This window comes from Xenia sp. Carnegie-2017, unplaced genomic scaffold, assembly GCF_021976095.1.
Source record: "Xenia sp. Carnegie-2017 unplaced genomic scaffold, XeniaSp_v1 HiC_scaffold_22, whole genome shotgun sequence".
NCBI classification, from domain to species: Eukaryota; Metazoa; Cnidaria; class Anthozoa; order Malacalcyonacea; family Xeniidae; genus Xenia; species Xenia sp. Carnegie-2017.
Window position 1 is genome coordinate 4,115,269 of NW_025813485.1, and position 24,226 is coordinate 4,139,494.

The following is a 24,226-nucleotide window of genomic DNA, read 5'->3' on the forward strand; positions in this document are numbered from 1 at the left end:
GGAATGTAGTTATATTTTTATGTTTTGTACACAAACAGCCGAATAAGCACAAACATTTTAGTATCCTGTAGTTTAATCAATTTTTACCCCGCAATGATAATCACAAAAGAGTAACAGGTATGTCTGGGTGTAAGATTTGGCTTCCGATTGGATTAATTCTATTGCCAGAAGTGTTTCATGTAGTTCAGTTCAGTTGAACGCATTCGACGCAGCAACGCTTCAAAACTTAAACACACTCACATTTTTGACACTCTACATTATTTATAAGTTTAATCTAACGAATGCACTCATCATGCAAGAAGTTATAACTGTGTCAAAAAGCGAACGGAAAATGAAAATGGCAGGTGGTCTGTTTGCAAAACACAGGGCTTACTGTAAATTTTTGCGACATTCATAATCATTTAAATAACTGTGCTGTCTAAATTTTCAAACGGAAAATGAAAATGGCAGGTGGTCTGTTTGCAAAACACAGGGCTTACTGTAAATTTTTGCGACATTCATAATCATTTAAATAACTGTGCTGTGTAAATTTTCAAACGATTCTTTGCCACCGTTCATGAAATTGGCGTCATCCTTTTTATTTTCTGGAGAAGCATTTGTATAACAGGTGTCTGTGTCAAAAAGCGAACGGAAAATGAAAATGGCAGGTGGTCTGTTTGCAAAACACAGGGCTTACTGTAAATTTTTGCGACATTCATAATCATTTAAATCCAAAGTCGTTTTTAAAATTTAAAATAAAAGAACAAAACGAACCCCATGTTATTCGGCTCAATCACTTTTTTTTGTCAAATGTGCACACCTCCCATTCAAACTTTTTGATTACGGTCTTAGATTGAAAGTTTCATGCATGCATGTTATTCGATTGCTCTTAAAGATAAGTTGAAGAAATTTTTAAAACTATATGTCTTGCAAAAGAAATATAAATATAGGAATAAGGTTTTGCTTTCATATTGTTCACCTAAGAAGATACAACTCTCGATGGAAATTTTAAGTTAGGCCACTCATATTTGTTATTGGGTATTTTTTAATCTTTCTGGGCAGAAAGAACAGGACAGCTAATAGCACCACCAATTGCTACCAAAATTTTCATGCAACTGACTACTATTTTTTTTTCAAGCGGTAGACAAAAAACTGAGAGCAACATATAATGAATTTCATACTATTACTTATTAATATTTAATATTGTAGAAATGATAAAGACAAATATGGCCAATTATGCGTGCAAAATGTCACAGAAATTTACAGTTTTGGCATTTTGATTAAACGTTACCTACAGAAACAGTCGTTGACTGTTATGTAACGATAAACAAAATTGTTTTGTGGCGCCGTCACAAGCAGGATTTTAAAGTTCATCATTTGTAACAGAAAAACAAAGTCATCTTTCTTCTTCTGTGTTGATATTTAAGTGGCGTATCAATATTTGTTATGAGTGCTAAGATGGTTCAACTCTTAGATCGCGTCGCTTAAACAGGAGGTTTAAACAGAACAATAATGAAACTAAACATTTCCTTTTGCGTTTTCTTTTCCATGTTTTTACACCCAGTAATTGGACCAACAATGACACAGTCAGGTATGAATTACATTATTATCATTTTCAATAGTAGCCGATATGGATGATGGCAAATTATTTTCTGTTCGAATTTTTCTGCTCCATTTTCTTCGATTTTGCGCATTGCCAATATTCCAAAACAAGTAGTACAACTAAATTAAGAGAATCACTTTTGCAAAACCATCATGGGAACCAGTGGCGTGCGCTCATGTAGCGTAGGCAAGCGCCGCTTGCCTAAGCATTTTACCGAACAAAAATTTTTTGGATCAATCTCTGAGCAAAATCAGTTTAAATTTTTCTGTTCTAAACAATGTCAATGTAATCTTTTGTCTAAATTGTCTTTACAGTTGAAATGCTTGCTATTTATACGCGATTTACTGTCGTGGTTTTCGGTTTCACTTTGCTACACTTGTAAGATGAGTCAAGTGGATTAAATACACCTTAAAAATTTTTTATTTATTAACCAAGGCAAGCGCGCTTGCCTTCGGAGCTCAATTTGAGCATTTGCGCACGCGTTAATCTAGATTTGGAGGCTTCTTATTCGAGTAATATCGAGAAAAGGCAAGCGGCGCTTCTAAGGGCGCCGCTTGATAGCGATTGGTCAACAGTCTTGTACGCTCGCAATTTTAAACACATATCAGCGCGCGAATAATATTCGTATATTCAACACATTGGACATCCGAATTATTCACGCCGTTAATGTTATCGTTTATTAAAAGATGACTGAGAGCGAAAGGTAATGTTCTGATTTCTAATTCAAAGTAGTAGGTGCTTTACTGGTTATTTTATTATTTTCTGCGCACAATGTGCGTAAACAAGCAGGGGCCGATATTCTGAAACGTACGAGTTCAGTGCCAGACACATTGTGAAGAACGGGAGAACACGTTGCCATGATGTCATTATACCAAAATATAAACATTAAACAACGCCATGGCCTCAGTTTGTAACACACCGTGCCAATTTTGTGCGCGAAACTGGCTGTTCTTAATTGTTATAATCACGACTGCTACAATACATTTCGCGCCTATTGTCTTGCAATTTATGTATGTAGAAGATATTATCTGTAGCATGCAATACAAGATTATGATATTGACAAGAGCTTCCTTTTGCGTAGTAGTTTTGATATTTGTGTCCGGTAGATTTTAGCGTTATATATAAGTCTTTCGTATGAGCTCCGAACGTGAGTTCAATGTACTAGAACGCTATTAAATTTTGTGATTATTTTATTCACTAGCGAAGAAGTTATTTACAACAGTCGTGAGTGTTCTATGTGTTAGAATTTATTTACAGGCCTTTTATATATTTGGTTAAAGAAGGTGCAGTTATTACACAGCGGATAATGTACTTGAAATTTGAGTAGTTTTACGTAATTATAAAGTTTTGCGTAAGTTTAAAGGACATTGGCAACGAAAATTTTTTTTGCATACGTTTATCATAGATAGCTATGGAATACTTAATTTCATGTTTTCGTGTCTCTTTTGAATTTTACTGTTGAGAAAATTTGACATAAAGTTGAATCCTTATCCGCCATTTTGAAAAAAAAGCCTTATGCTAAATTATGCCGGAATACATTACTGACGTCATTGGCTGGTATCAACTGAATGACACAATATAAAATAATAGTATTATAATTATATATAGCACATTTGTTCACTGGAATTTAAAACAAAAACAACAGTCGGCGGTTGTTAAGATTAACGAAAGTTGTGTAGTTTATCACGCTTATATACTTTTCCAATATTTAGTCGTTATAAGACGTAGAAACGTTTATTTTAGCAGATCTTACAACTAGGTTTTGCCGACATACCAAGTGTAAGCCCAGACAACAACAAGCGCGTTTTATACACTGAACATTTCGTGCAATAGAAATATTTCATTTTCCCATATTACAAACCTGTGACCAACAAATGAGTTATACGTTTAATTTACTATTTGTATACATAAGAGTCTTTGAAAGATTATGTAGTTTTATATAGGTGATAAGCTCTAAGCCGCTATGTTTTGTTCTTGACTGTAGAGTTTCGTTTATCCGTAATGTTTTACGTGCGTGTTTGCGTGCACAATGTACAAATACCGACACACGTCTATCTTTAACACACTTTCTGAGAGCATATTGTCCCTAAATTCTTGGTGTGTTGTCAAGCAATTTACTCCTTGAGTTTCTGTTTGGCCTAGCAAAGCCTCATACTCATCGTATTCAAGCGCTTTTTCGTGGCAACAAAAACACTCGATTGCCTTTTTTGACAAAGTACAATGTCCACACTTAAACCAGTTTGAAGGCGCTAAGCATTTGCTTTCTCAAATTCAGCATGTATTTCATCCTCCGACGAGGACAAGTCGCTCTGCTCACTCTCCTGTTCGGAACCGCTTTCTTCACTAGTTTCGGCCTTCACTTCAGGTTCATATTGATAGGGCAGAACCTCACCCGGTTGATTTTCGTGTATATCATCCATTACAGCAAAAAAACCCGTAAAATACGCTTTAAATGTGTTGTAACGCAGTCAATCACAAAGTATATTGTATTGTTGTTTTGACTGCCGGCAAACCGCGAACCTCACCCCCAGCGCTTGCCTATTAAATTCGGTCACCGCACGCCACTGATGGGAACATAATTCAGTTAATGTTACATAATTTTTCAAACTTCTTTCGGAACTGTTTTTTTTGTCACTGTAATCAACACAACCAATACAACAACTATACAAATCATTTTTTTATGTACTCCCTATTTTGAAAATACCTGAGAGTTATTACTTCGTCACATGTGTCCGTAATTTTTTCATCTTGGGTTTTTTGGTAAAGTAATACATGGTTGTAATACATCAATTTCCGCCATTTTGGTTCCTAGTTTTGAAATTTCAGCTAGTGTTTATATAGCAATTGCTGCTAGTAAACAGTATTTTGAGATAATATTGCGATTTTTTTTGGATAAGTGTGTAATAACTGATTGTTGAAGGCTACTAAATGTCATTACATATCGCAAGAATCGAGGATTACGAAAAAAATGAAAGAAATGCCTTTACGTCGAACTTACGAAATTTGATTGCGTATGGTGATTGTTGTGCTGAACTGCTTTTGATATAAGGTTCAATTAACTGACTCAAGTAGAGAAACATTTTTGGGCCAAATAACATTGCAAAGTTCGTGCTGATGCAGTTTCAATAGTTTTCTTACTCCAAAGCTTGTTTTTTAATCGAAGATGATTTCTCATTATGTTCTGAAATTGGTCAATCTACAAACCTCTCAATTCTCAGCCACTTCCACACTAAAACAACTACACCAAATCACAGAAACTCTTATGATTTTCCATGTTGTATTTATTATTTTTAGTTCATCATTTAAAAATGAAGTAATTATAATTAGGATATTCACTGAAACAGCTGAGTACAATATATTTTTGGTAATGAATTGTACAAATGTACCCTACTTCTGTAGCTCAAAGTAGAACATTACTTCTCTTCTAGACTTGTCGATGATATTTTAATTGTAGGCTTTGGTTTATAAGATCAGAGGCATATCTCCATAATTTCAGCTATTTGGGCTTTTTAATGTATATTACAACTGTTGCTGCCTTTCTCATATATATTAAAATATTGCTGGCTTTCTGATATATATTTAGGTGCTGCTAGCTTTTTGATATATATATTTCACTGGCAATACAAGGCATAGAATTTGAACAAACGGGGCTGAGCTCCCTCCAACACACCCCTGTTTGATCATTAAACACATATAGAAGTTTTGTCATTCCTCAACCAATAAATTTAACTCTTTGCTAAATTAAAGATTGGATCAGACTCATATGCTGTATAAAAGACTACAAACAGTAGCATTTATAGCAAACAGACTGTTCTTCAACAACAGAAATGTTTCATATTATAGAAATAATATATTCATTTTAAAGAAATGCTTCACCAAAATTTTCAGCAGAATCCCTAACAAACTTTATTAGAAATAAACTTTAATACTTTATAAAGTGATAAAGGCGAAATAACTTCATATAAAGGAATAAAACGTTTAAGGTCAAATGCATCTTGGTCAAATCATTGCATATTTCAATAACTAAAAAGTAAAAAAGTCTGTCATTTTCTGCTGAGCAAGAAAATTTTGTGATCTTTCAGAATAAAAAATATCATGCTTGGATTAAATTGGGGGGGGGCATAAATCACTCACTACCATTAAATTGTTACAAATCTTGAACACAAATCTCTCCGGACCAAATCTGCATGATTACTATGATTCGAAGTTTCGAACAAAGTCTTGTCCAAGTATTTGATAACACTGATGCCAGGATAACATTGCCGCTTGCCACCAAGCTTAAAGATCTTGAAAACTTGTTACAGAGTCGGAACATAAGCCGAGAAAACACGTTCACGTACGAAAAATACTTCTTACAATGGGTCACGATCAATTTGAAGCACGAACTAGTAAACCGCAAACGAAGCTCAAACCAATGAAATTAAATCAGGTCTGCCGCAAATCGTTAAAAAAACGCAAAGAGCTTGCTATTATTCCTAATATATTTGATACTACCATGGAATAAGCTTAAATTGCTTTCTTCTTTTGCATATAAACCCAATTTCCAATAGTATTATTATAGTTTCACTTTGCAAGTAGGAACCAAAATGGCGGCTCCGCTCTCGCCCCAGACCGTTTGTCCCAACTCTTATACTATAGAGGGCTCTGGTGGGAACCGGGCAAAAAACATGGAGTCACTACAGGGCAATTGATGTTTTTCGCAATTTATTTCTTCTCATTGTTTTCAAACTCATCCGATGAAGTTTTATTGGAAACAAATCTTTATTTCAAGTGTTTTGAAACCATATTGGACAATTATAATTGAAATACGGGTGAAAATATCACTTTCGAAATATTGTGTAAATTGGTCGTTTGGTTGTCTCAAGTCGTTTGTCCACTAAGAGAAACAGATTTTTTCAGCTTTAACTACTATACTGATTTGTTGCGCATCGGAATATGTCATATTGACAATTTATAGAAAGATTGGGGAATCAATCTGAATATTTCTGACAAAAAAGCGACTTATTCGAGAAAGCACTCCCACTGTACTCGTACTGATATGTGAGATATGTGAGATTCAAACACGGTTTAGAAAGGCCATCCGACTTTGAATGAATGAAAAGAGGAGCAAGGAGATACATAACACTGCAGCACTATTATCTACTGACAAGATCTTAGTGAAGCTATTAAAGTTAGTAAACTTAACTGGAGGAAACTTGCTTCATCTCAAGTACTTGTATCCAGGAGCCAGACTGGAAAGTATGTCGTTTTTTGACGAGATCTCCGGTGCGCACTATGAAATTACTGGTGTGCTGGTGTGTAAAATAAATTTTATGGTGCACTGGTGCGCATATGACGATCAAGGCATAATAATATTAAATTAATATTCGAAGTATCGCTAATCTCGGTGTACACAGGCTGTTTTCAGTGTTTTGTTGTGTCAAACATGTTATACGTCGCAAAATTATTGAAAAGAAAAATAGTAATTTAAGGAATTTTGATGATAAAGTGTGTGATATTGCAAGAGACTAAATCTTGCTTTGTAAGCCTTTGTTGCTATTAAAATATCGGAAGTTACTGTTTATAAAAATGTCATTTCTCAACGCATAACTTCCGTTTGAATTGGATGTGAATATCTCAAATTTCGCCCACGGCTGCACAGAACTGTCAATTAAATTATCGTTCGCGGACCGTGGTTGGCGCATACTTTGAAAAATCCTCTTTTTTCCTCAAAATATAGCAAAGCAAATGCATCAGGCGTCAGCATGCGTCACCATGTTGAGTTCGTGTTATTTGTCATGAATAACATGAATGAACTTAAATGAACGAACTGATTTAAGTGATTTTATTATTTTACAGAGCAGTATTTATTAGTATTCATTACAAGATCCACGCGATATGAAATATGAATGCGTTGTTAGAATGTGGTGTTAGGCCCGTTTCAAACGACAAACTTTACAAGTGCCAAATGCATTAAAAACAAAAGATAATGAGGAATTTGTCTCATTTTTCTTTGCCTGAAATGCGTTCGGCGCATGTAAATTTCGACGTTTTGAAACAAGCCTTAGATTAGGATTATTTCGCCTAAAAAATAAAAAGTATATGCGTATAGATGTTTAAAACTTAATGTGAAATTATTTTTCAAACAATTTTACGTTCAATTTTAAACATTTTTGGGAAAACTTTTAGACATGCATTGTTGCATGACCTGCATGACCTTTGGCGTCACCACTGGCTATAATTTCATAAAGTTGGTGTCACCACTGTAGAAAGTAGTATTAAGTTATTGTTAGACTTATTTTATTGGTGGGTTTATTTTGATATGATAAGCACATGGTTGGCACTTAGCAAATTTGGACTTGGGATTAGGTTGTCTAACGGACAACTTGTAATCACGTTATCAATAAATAACTAAATAAAAAGCAAGAGACATTCACGCTTTTTAAAACCACATTTCTGTCCTCTTCTGCTTTTTAACGTGCTCTGAAAATGACTTCTGAAATTGAGGAAGATGAGACAAACGAACTTGTCAATGTAAAATCGCAACAATCAGCTGAGGTGAGCATTGTCCTTTCATCATTTTTCAAATTGCTCTGAATGAATTCTAAGACCATTCTAAAGAAACACTAAATATCTTCATTTAGGAAAAATGGAGTGCCATACTTAGACGAAAACGACCATCACCATCTCTGAGTGCCATCGCCCCACCGGAGAAGAAGGTGAAAAAGGATCAATGTGATCAATACATATGTTTGCTTTGTTCACAAGAGTTGACAAGAGGATCCAAGTCGTACAAACAAAGGCATTGGGCAAGAAAACATAGTGGAGAGAAAGGAAATTATATGTCAGTCATTGTACCAATAAATCATATGAAGGCTCAAGCATGGTTAAAACAAAAAAAGATTCAACAAAGGGAAGAGCAGATTGCAAATGAAGAGACTGTTAATACAGTCAGAACAGAATCCTCGAACATGCCAACTGTAGTTCAACGCGAAATGCTGGTCAATTCCATATGAAGGCCTTACAGTATCATTTGAGTCAGAAACAACGAAAGGAAAGAAACATTGACACTAATGTTAAGCTGGTGTCTACAGGAATAGAAATATGTAAGATCAAGACTGCGGCTTTATCGTACGAGTCATTGGTAGCATTCCTTTCCTTTATTGGAGTAGACGTTGGGACTATCGGACATGGAAGGTTTGATTTTAAGGGGTTTTTTGTATCGCAGGTGTTTTTTCATTAATCTTAGCTGTCTATCTTCCAACATTATAGAAAGCAGTTTCCACATATAATAAAGGCTGCATATATCCACGTCATTAAGCAAACGGCATCGTATCTACAAAAACCTTTGGTAAATACTGACTTGCCCCCCCCCCCCTCCCCACTTTTCAGTTGCAATAGACAAATCTACTCCTCACAGAGACACGATTCAGGTCATAATGATTTTTTTACCGGTGAATGGTAAACGCACTGCGATACCAATTGATGCTCCACTAGTGTACGAGTACAGAGATGCAGATTCCGATGACGAAGACACTATTAGAGGAGGCTATGGAGAAGATCTTGCCGTACAAGTAATTGAAATTTTGAAACGATCATTGCAGCAAACTAGCTCGGATTTAAGGTTGTTGCGAGGTAGGATGTTATTATGAGAGCTGATTGAGTCGATGTGTGAGTAATTTGCTAAACACGTTCTCCATTTGCTTACTTTCATTTTCTAATTGCTTCTAGGTGTTCATGCTGATGGACAGTACCAAGCGAGTACATTTCAAACGAAACTATACGAGCTTTTGGGATGCATCCAAAACCAGATCCATACTTTCTTCTTCCTTGGGATGCATTCCACTGGCTAGACCTAGTGATCGTTGAGCTACGTGAAAACTCCTTGTATTCCAATTTTATCAAGCTTATCATCAAACGCTCTAATCGCTTGCACATAATATTTGGAAGTGGCCGAGGACATGCTGAGTACAAGACGTATTCCAAAAGTCAAGGATTAAAAGCGCTCGAAACTGTGACATATGCAACCACGCGATTTTCCAGTTCTGCTTTCGATCAATGGAAGAAAATTCACAATAGTTATCCCGCTTTGATTACGGCATACAGTGCAAATCGAGAAGATAAAAAGGATGATTGTGAGGAGACAAAATACCAACTCAGAGGTCAAGATTTTGCCATAGATCTATGTTGAATGATTGATGTGTTTCAGCCAGTTGTTTCGTTAATGATCAAATGTCAGAGCTTCAAGTGCTTATCTCACAATTTTTTTTTTCGAATTTTCTGATTGAGGTAAAAAAATCATTGTAAAAGTTACTTTGCAATTTTCTGATTGATGGCTTCGTTTATGAGATAAATGCGTTTCTTTTCTCAAAATCGGCAATAATGGAGAAAATTGCTGCGCGTTCAATTTGCTTCATGAGAGCCTGAATCGAGAAGTATGTGACGTAACATAAGGACAGGAAGTTTTTCTGAAGTGTGACTTTTGCTATAATTTCTACTTTATTTACTACGGCTCTGCATCAAAATGCCTGATAGATGTGCAGTTTTCGGCTGTTCAAACCGAGGAGAATTTGCTCGGTTTGAACAGCCGAAAACTGCTCATCTCAAAATTTCCAATATGGCAATGTTAGTTGTTTTGCAACTTCATCAAGTCTTTATTGTTTAAGACACATTTTGGCATCCATCCACTTCAACAACAACTTAAGGCGTGATGTAAAGATGAAGAATGATGGCACTTTCCAAATAAATGTAGTGTATCCAAAGTTTAAAAATGGTGAAGGAACTGTGAGGGATGTCAGAGTTAAGCCCAAATTTGGTAAGTTGCTGCTAAATGTGTTGCTTTGCATCATTTCATAGTATTGAATACGACAATAATTTCTTTTTAGAGTATGTGGATGAATTATTTGAGAGTGTGATGCTGTTAACAAAAGACAAAGATGCATTATCAAATTCACAAAATCTTTTGAAAGAAATGTCCCCACCATCAATGAATGTCATGCTGCAAAAGCAACCCAGAGCTGAGGTGTTACTAAAACAGGTCCGTTGAAAATGCATTGTGGTCAATGATGTCCCTCCCTCAATTCCAGGTAATTAATAATGATTATATAAGATGTGGTAGCTAAACATGGTTTGAAAATCATTTTAAATAATGAAAATGTTTTTGTTTCATGCCTGCAGCTACCAGTGTGCCATTCAGCTGTCAGTCAAAGTGGCAGTTTCAAAAGAAAAAGTCAGCCAAAATGTTTGACATGCAAGAAGCCAATGAAAGGTCACAAACATGTGGCAGAGTGCCCAAAAAATAGGAAAACTTAATTTTCACATCACTCATTTATTTCATTTTCTTCGTACCCTCTAAATTCCAACTTTTTATCATTAAATTTTGATCTTATTGCATGGTATGCACATGCTGGTAATGGTCTTCTTTCTTCTCCTAAGCATCCATAAATCATAGATGTGAATTCTCTGTATGCAACATCGTAAAACCTGAATATAAAGCCAAATCATTACTAATGTGTCATAACACTAAAATATACTTAAATACTGGGAAATAACATAATATGCTATCATACATGTTTTCAGATCCTGTTTCTCTGTATCGTCTTTGTTCTCTGGTTTTGTATTTCCTAGCAGCCATTTTTAGCGACCACTTTTCCAAACAAACTGGTCTGAAACCTGGGTGTAGAGTGACACAACATGGAATAGTTGACAGATCTGCCAGAACCGACTGGTGTGTTAAGCTTTCAGCTACAGACTTAAGTTCTTGGCAGCACCAGGCCTCTAGAGGATTCTGAAGAAGTGTAACTTGACAAAAACCACACTTGCACCTGATCAATAAAGAAAATCACATTAAAAAATTGTAATCGAGCATCTTTTAACAATTTTTTAATCAAAAGTAAATAAAAAAAGCGATGGTAATCTTGAATAGAAAATTGCACGTTTATGTCTATATTTCATAACTTGAAACCTGAATTGAAATACATTCCATAAGTTGAATTGAAATTAGAAATTTTATTACTCACCAAGAACTCAACTCAACTGTGTGATCAAGTCTTTTTTGTAGCATTTCAAATTGCTTTTTATGTTCATTTGACTTTTCCACGTAGTCTTCATACCATGCTTGTTCGGCCATTGGTTCATCAGCGTATAGATAGGACTCGGACTCGCCGTGATTTTCATCTATTATATTATATTCCTGGTCATTAATGTTCCTTGTTTAATCTTCGATGACATAACCGGGAATATAATCATACTCCGAATCAGAATTCAACTCCGCCATCTAATCGTTGATAACAAGCGCTTGACTTGTTCCTTAAGTTACGTCACAGAGACTTGATCCAGGCCCTATGCCAATTATCAACTTTTACTGTCAAATTTCATATTTGATCAATAATAATTCGAAAACAATGCAGCGCATGAAAAAATTGTAATATAAGTTTTAGATTACTTTTGAAGAAGCAATACGAAAATTCGAAAAAAAAAATTGTGAGATAAGCACTTTAAGCGTGCCTCCCTGGAAAGTTGTTGCTTGGTTTCCGATAGTCATTGATATCTTGGAGGATATCAGGACAGAATTAAAGCGACTTAAGGACGGAGATGTTGTAAAACCAGCTGAAAAGTTGTTGCCAAGAATTGCAAAATATTGGCAAGAATTAACAAAAGAAGAAGTTGAAGAATGTTCGTTTCAAGGAATACAAGTCTACGAAGGATGGCTCGTAGTCAATGACAGTGAGCAACTCGTCGAAGGACCGTCTACAGACAAGACTGGGAAACAACATAAGAGAAAGACTATTACTTGGGAGGCACGATCACCAAATGATTGCCTAGATGGTCTTTATCAACTCATAGAAGATAATCCAATGTGTCTGGCATCTCTCTACAAAAACATTAAGATCGACAACATCACTAAGTTAGAAGCTGTGTTTGACATTGAGGGACTAACAAAGCTTCTTTGTTATTTTTCTCACTCGAAGGGGCGGATCAAAATCAGCAGGGCTGGAAGAAATCTTTGGGATCTTCGCGGGAAAAGAGAGTTTGCCGATTTTTAAGTATATTTTGGGAATATTTATCTTGGCCTTACTATGTACCTTTATCACATGAGACTCTTACCTAATCTTTCTAAATCTTCATGTTTTAGGTATGTTTGCCAATTGCCTCATGTCATGCAGCTACTAGACGACCAACCATTACTGAAACTATAATTTCTAATTAGCAGCAATTTTAAAAAACACTTGAGAAAAACGACGATTTTTTTGAGAGCAAACATGTTTCGACATTATCAGAATGCCATCTTCAGTGCAGAATGATTAGTGTTAAGTAATATGATACATAATATGGTATGAATAAATTAATTACAATGAGTATTAAGTATTAAGAACTATAACATAAGTTCTAAAAATAAGTATTAAGAACTATAACATAAGTTCTAAAAATAAGTATTAAGAATTTATAACAAAAATGTTATTATAAAGTAAAAATAGTGTTGTAGTGGTGAACTTGGATATTTAAATCGGGATTAGTTTTATTAATGTGTAGAGCTTCCTTGATTTTGAGTGAGAAAGTGGATTGATCAGTGTCGATGATTTTAAAACAGGAAGGTGAGAATTTGTTTTACATGAAGGAGGCTTGAAGATGTTTGTAGATAGTGGAGTTTTTGTCTGTGTGAGTATGTTCCTTTATCCTGGTAGATAATTGGCGAGAAGTTTCACCAATATAACGGGAATTACATCCCGCACATGAAAATTGATAAACTACCATAGATTTGGAAAGTTCGGGAAGTGGGTCTTTAAACGAAAATAAAGATTTTATTTTAAAAGGTGTGAAAATAAGTCTAACGTCAATGTCAGTGCAGTAGCGTTTAATGATTTGTGTGAGTTTGCGCTGTGTGTGTCGTGAGTAATCACCTATGTAAGGTAGTTTGAAATAACGTTTATTGTCAGGTTGTTGTATATCGTTAGTGTTAGTTGTGGAGTTAGATGAGTCAGTGCTTTTCTTGTTGTCCAAATAGTGTTGTATAGTGTTGTTGATGAAATGAAAAGGAAAAGAATTACGTTGGAGAGTGAATATTAGTTTCTTTAAATCACGTTGAAAGCCGATGTCTGTGTTGTTAAGTTTCCGTGCTCTGTCGGTCAGTGTTCGTATCAGTCCAATTTTGTAATTTAATGGTGTGAAACTAAAAAAGTTAGTCAGTAGTCCTGTATATGTTGGTTTGTGGTAGAGGTCATACAGTTTTCATGTGATTTAGTTAGTAAGATGTCAAGAAAGGGTAACTGATTGTCTTGTTCAGTTTCGTATGTAAAGTTTATGCTTTGATGTTGTTTGTTGATGTATTCGTAAAAGAGTAATGCTTCGTCTTTGTTATGAAAAATACAAAAAATGTCGTCAACGTATCTGCGGTAAAATAAAGGTTTGTTGTTGCTGTAGTTATTTAACCAGTTTCGTTCGTGAAAACCCATGAAAATGTTGGCTAGAATGGGTGCCAAGGGTGGGCCCATAAAGGTTTGAGCTCGAAAGGTTTCCCTGTCGGATTTTCGAAATTATGAAAAGCTTACAACTAAGAAACGCAAGGCTGAACTTGATGTTGCCTTCCTTAAAGATTGCAATTCACTTGGAGTTTTTCCAAAGTTCCTGTGTTTTCCACTGCCCAATGTTGACAATCGAGATACATACCACATTCGAAAGCGTTTACTACGAACTACGATAACGAAGAGATCTAAAGAACTACGGACACGTGGTAGGGACCTGACGAACAAAACAGAAGAAATCAAAAGCTTTCTTAACCCAATTGACTGGCATATCTTGAATAAAGCCCTCAAAAAGAATGTCGACAAACAACTAAACAAAATATTTTCGACACACCGTAAGAAACTAAATAATTTGACCAAAAACAAGGCTATACCATTCACTCATAAAGACACTGTCACCAACCTATCATCTGTTAAGCTAAGTGAAGATGAACTTAACGCTCTAAAAAACGGTCTCAACTTCAGCATCAAACCTCCAAAAATCCACTCCTCCGACATTCTGGCAACATTCGAACGAATCCACTATTCATTAAGAAATAAACTTATCAAAAAGAGGACTATTCAATACTAAAAACGGAACTTGGTCACTTGGCACACACGTACGTAACATCCTACCATCCAACTCCTAAAGACCTGAAGAAACATAAAATTCTAAGGAACATTCGTAATAATGACAAAATCATTGTTCTTAAACCTGACAAAGGCAATGGTGTAGTCATTATGGATCGTCAGGTATACATTAACTCTTGCCTCACTATGATTAACAATTTATCTAAGTTCAAACCACTCGATCATGATCCTACAATTTCCCGTGAAGCAAAGTTACAACGACTGCTACGTAACTTAAAGAAAAAGAACTCTATTAACGAAAAATCATTTCAAGAAATGTACCCTAGAGGTTCACAACCAGCTCGATTATATGGTTTACCTAAACTTCATAAATTAAACAATATCAATGACATACCTCCTATCAGACCTATAAATTCTTCAATCAATTCGTATAACTACAAATTAGCCAAATACCTCAGCTCTTTACTCCAACCCTAATACCCAATGACCATTCTGCTAAAGATTCTTTTAGTTTTGTCGATGATTTTTTATCTTTTAACACTAACGCTCCACATGACAAATTTTTTATTTCTTTTGACGTTGAAAGCCTTTTTACCAACATACCACTGACCGAAACCATAGACATTGCTATTGATTTAATTTTTACCAACAACCCTACATTCAAAATGAACAGAACAGAACTAAAACTATTGTTTAACATCACTACGGCCGAGACTCATTTTTTATTTAACGGTAAATACTACGACCAAATTGACGGGGTAAGTATGGGCTCACCCTTGGCACCCATTCTAGCCAACATTTTCATGGGTTTTCACGAACGAAACTGGTTAAATAACTACAGCAACAACAAACCTTTATTTTACCGCAGATACGTTGACGACATTTTTGTATTTTTCATAACAAAGACGAAGCATTACTCTTTACGAATACATCAACAAACAACATCAAAGCATAAACTTTACATACGAAACCGAACAAGACAATCAGTTACCCTTTCTTGACATCTTACTAACTAAATCACATGAAAACTGTATGACCTCTACGTACCACAAACCAACATATACAGGACTACTGACTAACTTTTAGTTTCACACCATTAAATTACAAAATTGGACTGATACGAACACTGACCGACAGAGCACGGAAACTTAACAACACAGACATCGGCTTTCAACGTGATTTAAAGAAACTAATATTCACTCTCCAACGTAATTCTTTTCCTTTTCATTTCATCAACAACACTATACAACACTATTTGGACAACAAGAAAAGCACTGACTCATCTAACTCCACAACTAACACTAACGATATACAACAACCTGACAATAAACGTTATTTCAAACTACCTTACATAGGTGATTACTCACGACACACACAACGCAAACTCACACAAATCATTAAACGCTACTGCACTGACATTGACGTTAAACTTATTTTCACACCTTTTAAAATAAAATCTTTATTTTCGTTTAAAGACCCACTTCCCGAACTTTCCAAATCTATGGTAGTTTATCAATTTTCATGTGCGGGATGTAATTCCCGCTATATTGGTGAAACTTCTCGCCAATTATCTACCAGGATAAAGGAACATACTCACACAGACAAAAACTCCACTATCTACAAACATCTTCAAGCCTCTCCTTCATGTAAAAAACAAATTCTCACCTTCCTGTTTTAAAATCATCGACACTGATCAATCCACTTTCTCACTCAAAATCAAGGAAGCTCTACACATTAATAAAACTAATCCCGATTTAAATATCCAAGTTCACCACTACAACACTATATTTACGTTATAAGTTCTTAATACTTATTTTTCTTTTCCTTTTTTTGTAAATATTTTAAATATTTTATAATTTTGTAACTAAATCATAATCCTATTCATTGTAATTAATTTATTCATATCATATTACGTATCATATTACTTAACACTAACCATTCTGCACTCAAGATGGCATTTTGATAATGTCGAAACATGTTTGCTTTCAAAAAAATCGTCGTTTTTCTCAAGTGTTTTAAAATTGCCTAATAGTAGCCCCAAGTTTTTTGCCCGGTTCCCGCGCCATCTTGGATTTATCATGAATGTCACTCTGCCGTCTTAATAAGTCTTATATTACGTCACACTCGTTAGCAATCTAGTCCTACTATATCTATGGCGTGGACCCAACCATATATAGGAATAATACGCCATTTTTACGCCATTTTCACGATATCTTTGACGATACGTCGTGTTTGCTAAATCTCACTAATGTCTGCATTTAATTCACATTAAATAAATAAAACATGCGTTTTTCCATTAAAAGCTTGCGGTTCTCTGACACTATTGTTTACATTTACCGAATTAAAATAAAAAAATAAAAAAATATATAGAATGCAAATGTTTTGCATCCCTCTTTGACATCGAGAAAATTAGTTCCACATGCATGCTCAAGTAATTTTAATTATAGGACTTAATTTCTACCACGCACTTTCAAAATACTAATATCATATGCATATATGGTTGAGGATTTCCTAATTTACGTACGGTATAATCATGTTTTATTTAGTGTAAGCCCCTGCCTTTGTTTTGTCTAAAAGTTTTGATTAAAATTTGAAGTTAATCAATGCTTGATGTTGACGATTAAATAACTGAAAAAGGGATTTATTAATTAGAAAACGGCAAACTTTACGTGTCACAAAACTTGAATAGCTCAAGAAGTGAGCACGAATGCAAACCGTAATTGTTGAAAAGAAAGTCAGTCGTTACAGTTTTAAAAGATCTTTCATTCAAGACAAAAAATCATGCGTCATGGGCACTCTCATGTAGAGAACAAACTAAACTAGCGCAGAAATATGTAAATATTTTCGTGGTAGCTATAAATCATTTTGAAAATTAAGGTCGTAGTCAAAACACTGAACTCCGTTAAATTGAAGCTAAACATCATCACTCAAGTGTCAGTTGAAAAAGAAGCGGTTTTCGACGATCATTTCTATTCATGCTGTTCAGTGGATTGCCAGATTTTTTAAATACAAGCATCATAATTCTTTTAATAAGTAGATTGGGTCATTTATATCTAGATCAATAGTGCATGCAAAGCACAAATTGTAAAAGTATAAATACATCGAGAATTATAATTGAGAGGTAATGGTGGGAACTGAAAGGCAAAGCAGGATTGTTTTAGCTGCTCTTACAGTAGAGATGAATTGTACGATATACCATTTTATCTATTTTTTAAAAAATTTTAGCAATTACTTCTCCATTGTCAAACATTAACACAAGTGATGTTGGAAAAACGAGTCATATGTCGACAAATATTACAAGTCATGACTTAAAGATCTTAACATCATCCATTCAAATTACACCTTCTGTACTACCTACAATGACACAGACCAGATATTATGGATATAATTCGACAGGTATGCATGGACTATTCTATTATCCTAATCATTGTATGCCAACGACGTAAGACCAATTCTTTCGTGTTTTCTTTCTGTTTTGCCCTTTTGCTTAACTTATTTTTGCACTATATTTTTGCGCAACCAAATTCAAAGAGAATCATTTGCTAAATGACCATTAAAGTTTCATTCTGCAACTAGGGGTGGTTAGAGGTTGTTGATGGGTTGGACGGTGGGTTAAAGTTAGTATTACAGGATTTAACTATACTATTTATATGAAGGTTCTAATGAAAAGTATGCATTTTAAATCATGTTCGACAGGTTTTAGCAGAAAAACCTCAATCTTCCTTAGCTAGAATGTATCGCAATCGAAGCTCTTCCTTATATTTTCTTACAATTTTTGTAGCATTTACTTCACCAATGTCAACCAAAAGCACAACAACAACAAGAACTATTCAGACCACACAATATAGACTTAATTCAACAGGTATATGAATGACCAATATCTTCACCAAATTTTTTTCATATACTCACTCTAACAATTAAAGATTTTAACAATGCATGGGATCGGTCTTAGATTGAAGATTATTTTATTATCTCTTCAATTGGAAGATTGTCAGGGATGATATCATTTTTTGTTCTCGTATTTCTTCAATTTTCTTTAATTATGCGCATTATCAGTTTTCTAAGAACAATTTGGAAAACTAAATTAAAAGCATCATTTTTGTATAAGAATCATCGGAAAAGAACTTCTGCAAACATGAATTATTGCAACGTGCAGTTCTTGCGAAAAAGTTGAATTTTACCATACAGACAATATGTTAGCAACATATTTTTTTAACTTTTTTAGCACCTACTGTTTTTTTTTCACTGAAAATCAACACAACTAAAACAACAACCATACAAACCATGCCTTATGGATATAATTTAACAGGTATGAATACAAACCTTAAATATACCCACCAACGTGTTTTTATGTACTCACTATTGTGAAAATGTCTTACAGTTGATTTCTTCATCACATAATAACATGAGTTAAATTACCTCAGGTTTCTGTTTGAACGAGACTATCGGTACAGAGGAAGCATACGGAATATTTAGATGGCCAAACAGTCTTGTTAGAAACACGAGCTATAAGATTTCTTGTCCTTATAATTCCAAATCATACGCGACCCGTAAATGTCGGCAGACTAATGAAACTAGAACAGGAGGTGCTTGGGGTCCTATTGACGTTGGAAGATGTGAATTCAAGAGTCGCAGAAGTAAAAATTTATTTATTTTAACACAGGTATGTACATAATGCTGTAAAACTAATGACAGCGATATTAGTAAGAGAAAATTTTTAAAAACCCGTAATTTATATTTTCTAAATTTATACGACAGTAAAGTACGCCACCCCTAAAATTTCAGTCAACGTTAATATAAAAAATCCTCAGGGCTGTCTCCTCGAATATTCATTAAAATAATACATACTTGAAGTACAGCGATGATTAAGTGACTTTTATAGAATGTTTTTCTCATAAACTATTGCGTGTTCTGAATATAGACTGATGTGAATTCAAGTAATATTGTGGAGGTAAGTCGAAAATTATCAAAACAGGTGAAACAAGGACGAACATTGACAGCAGGTGACATTGGTTCGACAGCAACTGTTTTGGAAAAAATTGTTGTGGTCAGGAAGAAATTTAATGAGGTTTGCGTAGTCATTGAATAATGAATCATAAAGATGAGATATAAATATTAAATACGTGATTTTTTATAGATTTCCGAAGATATTTTTACGACAGTTGATAACATCCTTGATGCAAGCTCAGAAAACATTTTTCAAAGTCAACAAAAAACCAACTCGTCGTCAAGGTACTTGTTTTGTAACATTACAGCAAAGCTATATTACTTTTTTGGTTTCAGCCATTTAGCAAATTTGATTCCGTGAAAAACTTTATACTTTATGATTTTTGCAGAATACTTGATGTTTTGAACAATTTAGCTGAAAACATACAATTCGAAGGAAACAATTTAACAAGAGTGAAAAAAAACTACGCGATTAATCTACAGATTGTACATCCACAAAATTTTAATGGACTGTCATTCTCTGGTACAGTAAAACAATCTCAAGAAAGCTTACCGTTAATGCGAATTAGCATCGCACTTAATCTTAGTGCAAGAATTCCACCAGATACAACAGCCTCGTTGAGCATACCAAAAAGTTTATTTGAGGAATCCACAATCAATAATAATAATATGAAAAATCGGAAAGCCATTTTTGCATTTTACAAAGAAACAAAGTTTTTTACGACCTCAATATTTCAAGAAAGAAGTCTATTTGGGCGTTTAAATAGTTTGGTAATAGCAGGAAGTATTAAAGGTTTGACTATCAGAAATTTAGAGACACCAGTAGAAATTGCCTTGAAAGAAATTGAACCTGGAAACACGACCAGTGCCAAATGCTCATTTTGGGATTTTAAACTGAGCAATTGGTCTCAAGAAGGTTGCAGTTTTATAAGAACTCTAGAAGATGGTAGAATACTTTGCAGTTGTGATCATCTTACAAATTTCGCAATGCTAATGGTAAGATATATGTTCATCATTATTGAATTCAAGACCATTGATATTATAAATCTATTGTTCTTTGTATGTGTATAAGTTATAAGTTGGAATGGTTTAATAGAATTATCTTTTTAATCTCAACAGTAATCATTGATAAAAATAACAAAAATTATAACGACAAAAATTTGTGAAACGTTCCAGCTTAGGGAAACTTATTATATATAATCACAAACAATTCATATTAAAACAAAGGAAGAGCAACTACACAAAATATTGCAGACAAACTAAACGCAGTAGCTACGTTGCATAAATATAACAATAACAATAACAATGACAATAATCATAACAATAACAATAACAAATAACAATAACAATATAAATCACAATAAGTACAGCAAGCTTTATTGATAACCAGACGCTCCATGCAGAAAAAATGGTGTTTTGTAATTTCTGTGAATCTTTCATTCAAAAGGATATTTATCCTGAGAAGACACATGATCTGGCTCTTTCCATCGTAAGTTACATTGGATGCGCACTTTCGTTGATTGGATTAATTCTTACAATAATTGTGGTTCTCATGTTGAGGTAATTTTAATTGACACAAAAGTATGTTTTCACCTTCTATCAGTTAAAGCCATAGCTTTTTCTCATTTTATATTAATCTTTTTAATATTCTTTTTTTAGAGAACTGCGTAATCTTGTACCCAACCAAATCTTGGTAAATTTCTGCATCGCCTTATCGTTAACGTTAATTGTGTTCTTGGCTGCAGGAGAGAGATCACGAACAGCATCATTTGTTGCTTGTAGAGTGGCTGCAATAGCACTTCACTACTTTCTGTTGGCAGCATTATTTTGGATGACCGTTGAAGCATTTAATATGTATTTGGCATTCGTTAAAGTTTTTTCTATTTCTAACCCCTCCTGCTTCATAAAGAGGTGTTTCATTTTTGCTTGGGGTGAGATATTGAGTACGCCATATGACTGAGTGCTTCTATATGCATTTAGTACGTTCTATCCTTTCAAGATATTTCTAATAAGTTTGCAGTATTAAGTGATCATATAAATAAAACAGAAGCTAGGACTAGGAGATACAGATGTCAATTAAAAATGCAGTGATACTAAATAGTTGCATCTCTATCTCCGTAGCTATTTTCTTAATTTTCTTTCATATTTTATGAAATGTTTAGGTTGTCCTTTAGCGATTGTCATAATAACCGTGGCAACTTCATTGGATCAATATGGCGACAACACATTGTAAGTGTTCATTTGGAAGTCATTCGTTTAACGGGTCATTAATAAATGAATAAAACGAGATAAAACTTTTGGGAGAATAGCTCAGTCTATATAAATCCACTGAAAAAGTACCTAAAATAAGTTTTGGTGATAAGACTAAGTTTTATTTTTGATAGAAATGCGTAAACGGTATGTGTTGTTTTCAATTATTTTAGTTTGGAAGGAAAAAAAGCATGATATATATTCCCAATGAAATCCACTCCCTCTGCGCCTACTCTACACAAAAGGCTCTTTCAGTCTTCATCACTCAAAACAAAGTTCAATTTAAAAATTAGGAAGGTCCGTATGTTCTCATCTGATATATCTGCCAAATCATTTCTTCATTTTTTTTACAAATAGTTGTCGACTGAAAGGTGTTCCATTCATCATTGGCTTTTTCACTCCAACCGTTATCATAATCTTTTTTAATCTTGTCGCATTCTTATGCATCATCAGATCGTTATATAATTCTGGTAATAACGTGACCTCTAATCAAAAAATCTCTGGTTTTACACGAGCTCGTCAAGGTATTGCTATCATGGTACTTCTTGGTCTCACATGGATTTTTGGAATTCTTGCTATAGATGATGCAAAGCGAGTGTTTCAATATCTCTTTGCCATATTTAATACCCTGCAAGGATTCTTTGTCTTTTTATTTTTGTTATTTTTCCTTCTGGAACGCGAAATCATTTACGTCAATTTATACGAAAAAAGACAAAGGAAAAGGCAAGTCGTAAAGAACACAGGGTTGAAGCGACGAACACAGGAAATAATGTCAATAACTTAGAGAACACGATTAATTCTTCAACACCAAACACGAAAGTTGGGAAACACAATCTTAACAGTGAGGATAATTCTTCACCAGCAAAAGCGAAAACTGACCAACAAGTGCAAGTTACATTGGCTATTGGTAGCTCAAGCAGGATTCGGTTAGTCCAGGCAGCAAGTTTCTTGACAAGCGTGAAATTTTACCAAAACAGCGTTGAATCCAGGAAGAGCTCCTAATGATGTCTTCTTCAACACGTCACAGTGTCAAGCACAGCGGATGCAACTACTACCGTACAACGATTGAAAAATAATTTCTCGTGAACGTACATACATGTAATATTTCAGTACTGCATTGTAGTGTAAATCACTATGAACATTCTGACATTACAATAAAAGTCAGGATAAGTGAGATTTATAGAATTAGAAATAAGATTTTAGATGTTTAAATTGTCCATAGAGCGCCATGACATGTTTTTAAAGTAATTTATAACAAGCTTTTAGTAGGTTGTTGATGATAATGGTATTTAACAACTTTACTTCTGATGAGTTCTATGTTTCAAACACAAAAACTGAAAACTAATTGAATCTGCAAATTTATCAGGATTTGCAGTGTCGGTAAAATAATTGTTCAGTTGATGATTGAAATTTGCGCAAAAATGTCTTGAAATGGAACAGCGTTTTTAATTTGTGATGAATGAATATCTCTGTTAATAATGATAAACACCATAAACTGACGCAACACAAAAAAAGTATCCTAAACAAAAACATAATAAAATATCTCAATGCACATAATAACGCCACAAGGGATCACTGGATTGCCGGATTACATTTTCAACTGTATGTAATGAGTGTATATCACGAAAGAAAGGTTATTTTAAAGACCAAGATTGTTAACCCTTCATGCCATTAATTATTTCAACTAAATTAACACAAAAATAATGGTAGTAAAGATTCAATTTCAAAAGTCATACTGATAACAAATTAATATACCACACACACTAAATAAATCTCACCGTCATGAATATATCTTGTGCGTAATTGTCAGTGTCAGAGTCCCAAAGACATCGACATGCAACTCTTCAAAAAAACATTGACAGCAATGAATTAAAATCAAACTTGAATGTACTGGCTGGAACAAGACAACAAAATAATTTTGCTATTTAAAACTTGAAACTGCAAAACGGTTTAGTCAATGTTGAACAAATTAAATCATATTCAATGTAACTCACTCACTCAATGTAACAGTTTTCAACTCACTTAACTCCTTCTCCTTTCTGTTCACCAATTACAACTTGAACTAATATCTTGTATCTGTCAAGCTTGAGATCTTGAAAAGTTTTTATACACAATACATGAGTTGGTTGTGAATCAGATAATAAGATAAAGTTCATCAGATAAAGCAATCACTCTACCAATCAGTGGTATAGACAGACAGCCCACACATACACTATAAGCCAAATAAAATACAGTCGCAATTTCGACAAAATTCTGAAGGAAAATGTGTCTTTCAAAACATACAGTTACAGTTTTTACTCATCGCTGGTGACAATTCTAGTGCTTCCCACAATGATAATGACTTACAATAAACAAATGGCAGCAAATATTCAAAATT

General features: G+C 34.3%; 3 protein-coding genes and 3 long non-coding RNA genes across 9 annotated transcripts; 4 read left to right on the forward strand and 2 right to left on the reverse strand.

Annotated features, from left to right (window-relative positions):
- The first annotated feature begins 1,087 nt into the window (after nucleotides 1-1,087).
- Nucleotides 1,088-23,123, forward strand: LOC124446857 (adhesion G-protein coupled receptor G6-like). 4 transcript variants are annotated; one of them, XM_046997741.1, is made up of 12 exons: nucleotides 1,088-1,570; nucleotides 17,878-18,048; nucleotides 18,434-18,514; nucleotides 18,878-18,961; nucleotides 19,077-19,315; nucleotides 19,574-19,603; nucleotides 19,790-19,884; nucleotides 19,989-20,595; nucleotides 21,047-21,159; nucleotides 21,259-21,530; nucleotides 21,762-21,828; nucleotides 22,207-23,123. In XM_046997741.1, the coding sequence occupies exons 1-12, from the start codon at nucleotides 1,492-1,494 to the stop codon at nucleotides 22,631-22,633; spliced, it is 2,265 nt and encodes a 754-aa protein (XP_046853697.1). In that variant the 5' UTR covers nucleotides 1,088-1,491; the 3' UTR covers nucleotides 22,634-23,123. The 4 variants fall into 4 exon arrangements, with proteins under 4 accessions (XP_046853697.1, XP_046853695.1, XP_046853696.1 ...); XM_046997739.1 differs by having other exon boundaries at nucleotides 1,090-1,570; nucleotides 19,574-19,720; XM_046997740.1 differs by lacking the exon at nucleotides 18,878-18,961 and having other exon boundaries at nucleotides 1,090-1,570; nucleotides 19,574-19,720.
- LOC124446866 lies at nucleotides 7,773-8,390 on the forward strand. The gene is made up of 2 exons (XR_006948548.1): nucleotides 7,773-8,119; nucleotides 8,206-8,390. It is a non-coding gene; the product is annotated as an uncharacterized LOC124446866 (long non-coding RNA).
- Nucleotides 8,659-12,591, forward strand: LOC124446864. The gene is made up of 4 exons (XR_006948546.1): nucleotides 8,659-8,758; nucleotides 8,834-9,196; nucleotides 9,293-9,808; nucleotides 12,063-12,591. It is a non-coding gene; the product is annotated as an uncharacterized LOC124446864 (long non-coding RNA).
- Nucleotides 10,215-10,769, forward strand: LOC124446862. The gene is made up of 3 exons (XR_006948543.1): nucleotides 10,215-10,376; nucleotides 10,447-10,647; nucleotides 10,739-10,769. It is a non-coding gene; the product is annotated as an uncharacterized LOC124446862 (long non-coding RNA).
- LOC124446860 lies at nucleotides 11,046-11,965 on the reverse strand. Its single transcript, XM_046997746.1, has 2 exons — nucleotides 11,581-11,965; nucleotides 11,046-11,385 (listed from the first exon to the last, which is right to left on the reverse strand). The coding sequence occupies exons 1-2, from the start codon at nucleotides 11,688-11,690 to the stop codon at nucleotides 11,076-11,078; spliced, it is 420 nt and encodes a 139-aa protein (XP_046853702.1). The 5' UTR covers nucleotides 11,691-11,965; the 3' UTR covers nucleotides 11,046-11,075.
- LOC124447064 (dynein light chain Tctex-type protein 2B-like) lies at nucleotides 22,926-24,005 on the reverse strand. Its single transcript, XM_046997966.1, has 3 exons — nucleotides 23,872-24,005; nucleotides 23,628-23,691; nucleotides 22,926-23,368 (listed from the first exon to the last, which is right to left on the reverse strand). Exons 1-3 carry the CDS (start codon nucleotides 24,003-24,005, stop codon nucleotides 23,243-23,245), a joined length of 324 nt encoding a protein of 107 aa, XP_046853922.1. The 3' UTR covers nucleotides 22,926-23,242.
- Between the last annotated feature and the right edge of the window lie 221 nt (nucleotides 24,006-24,226).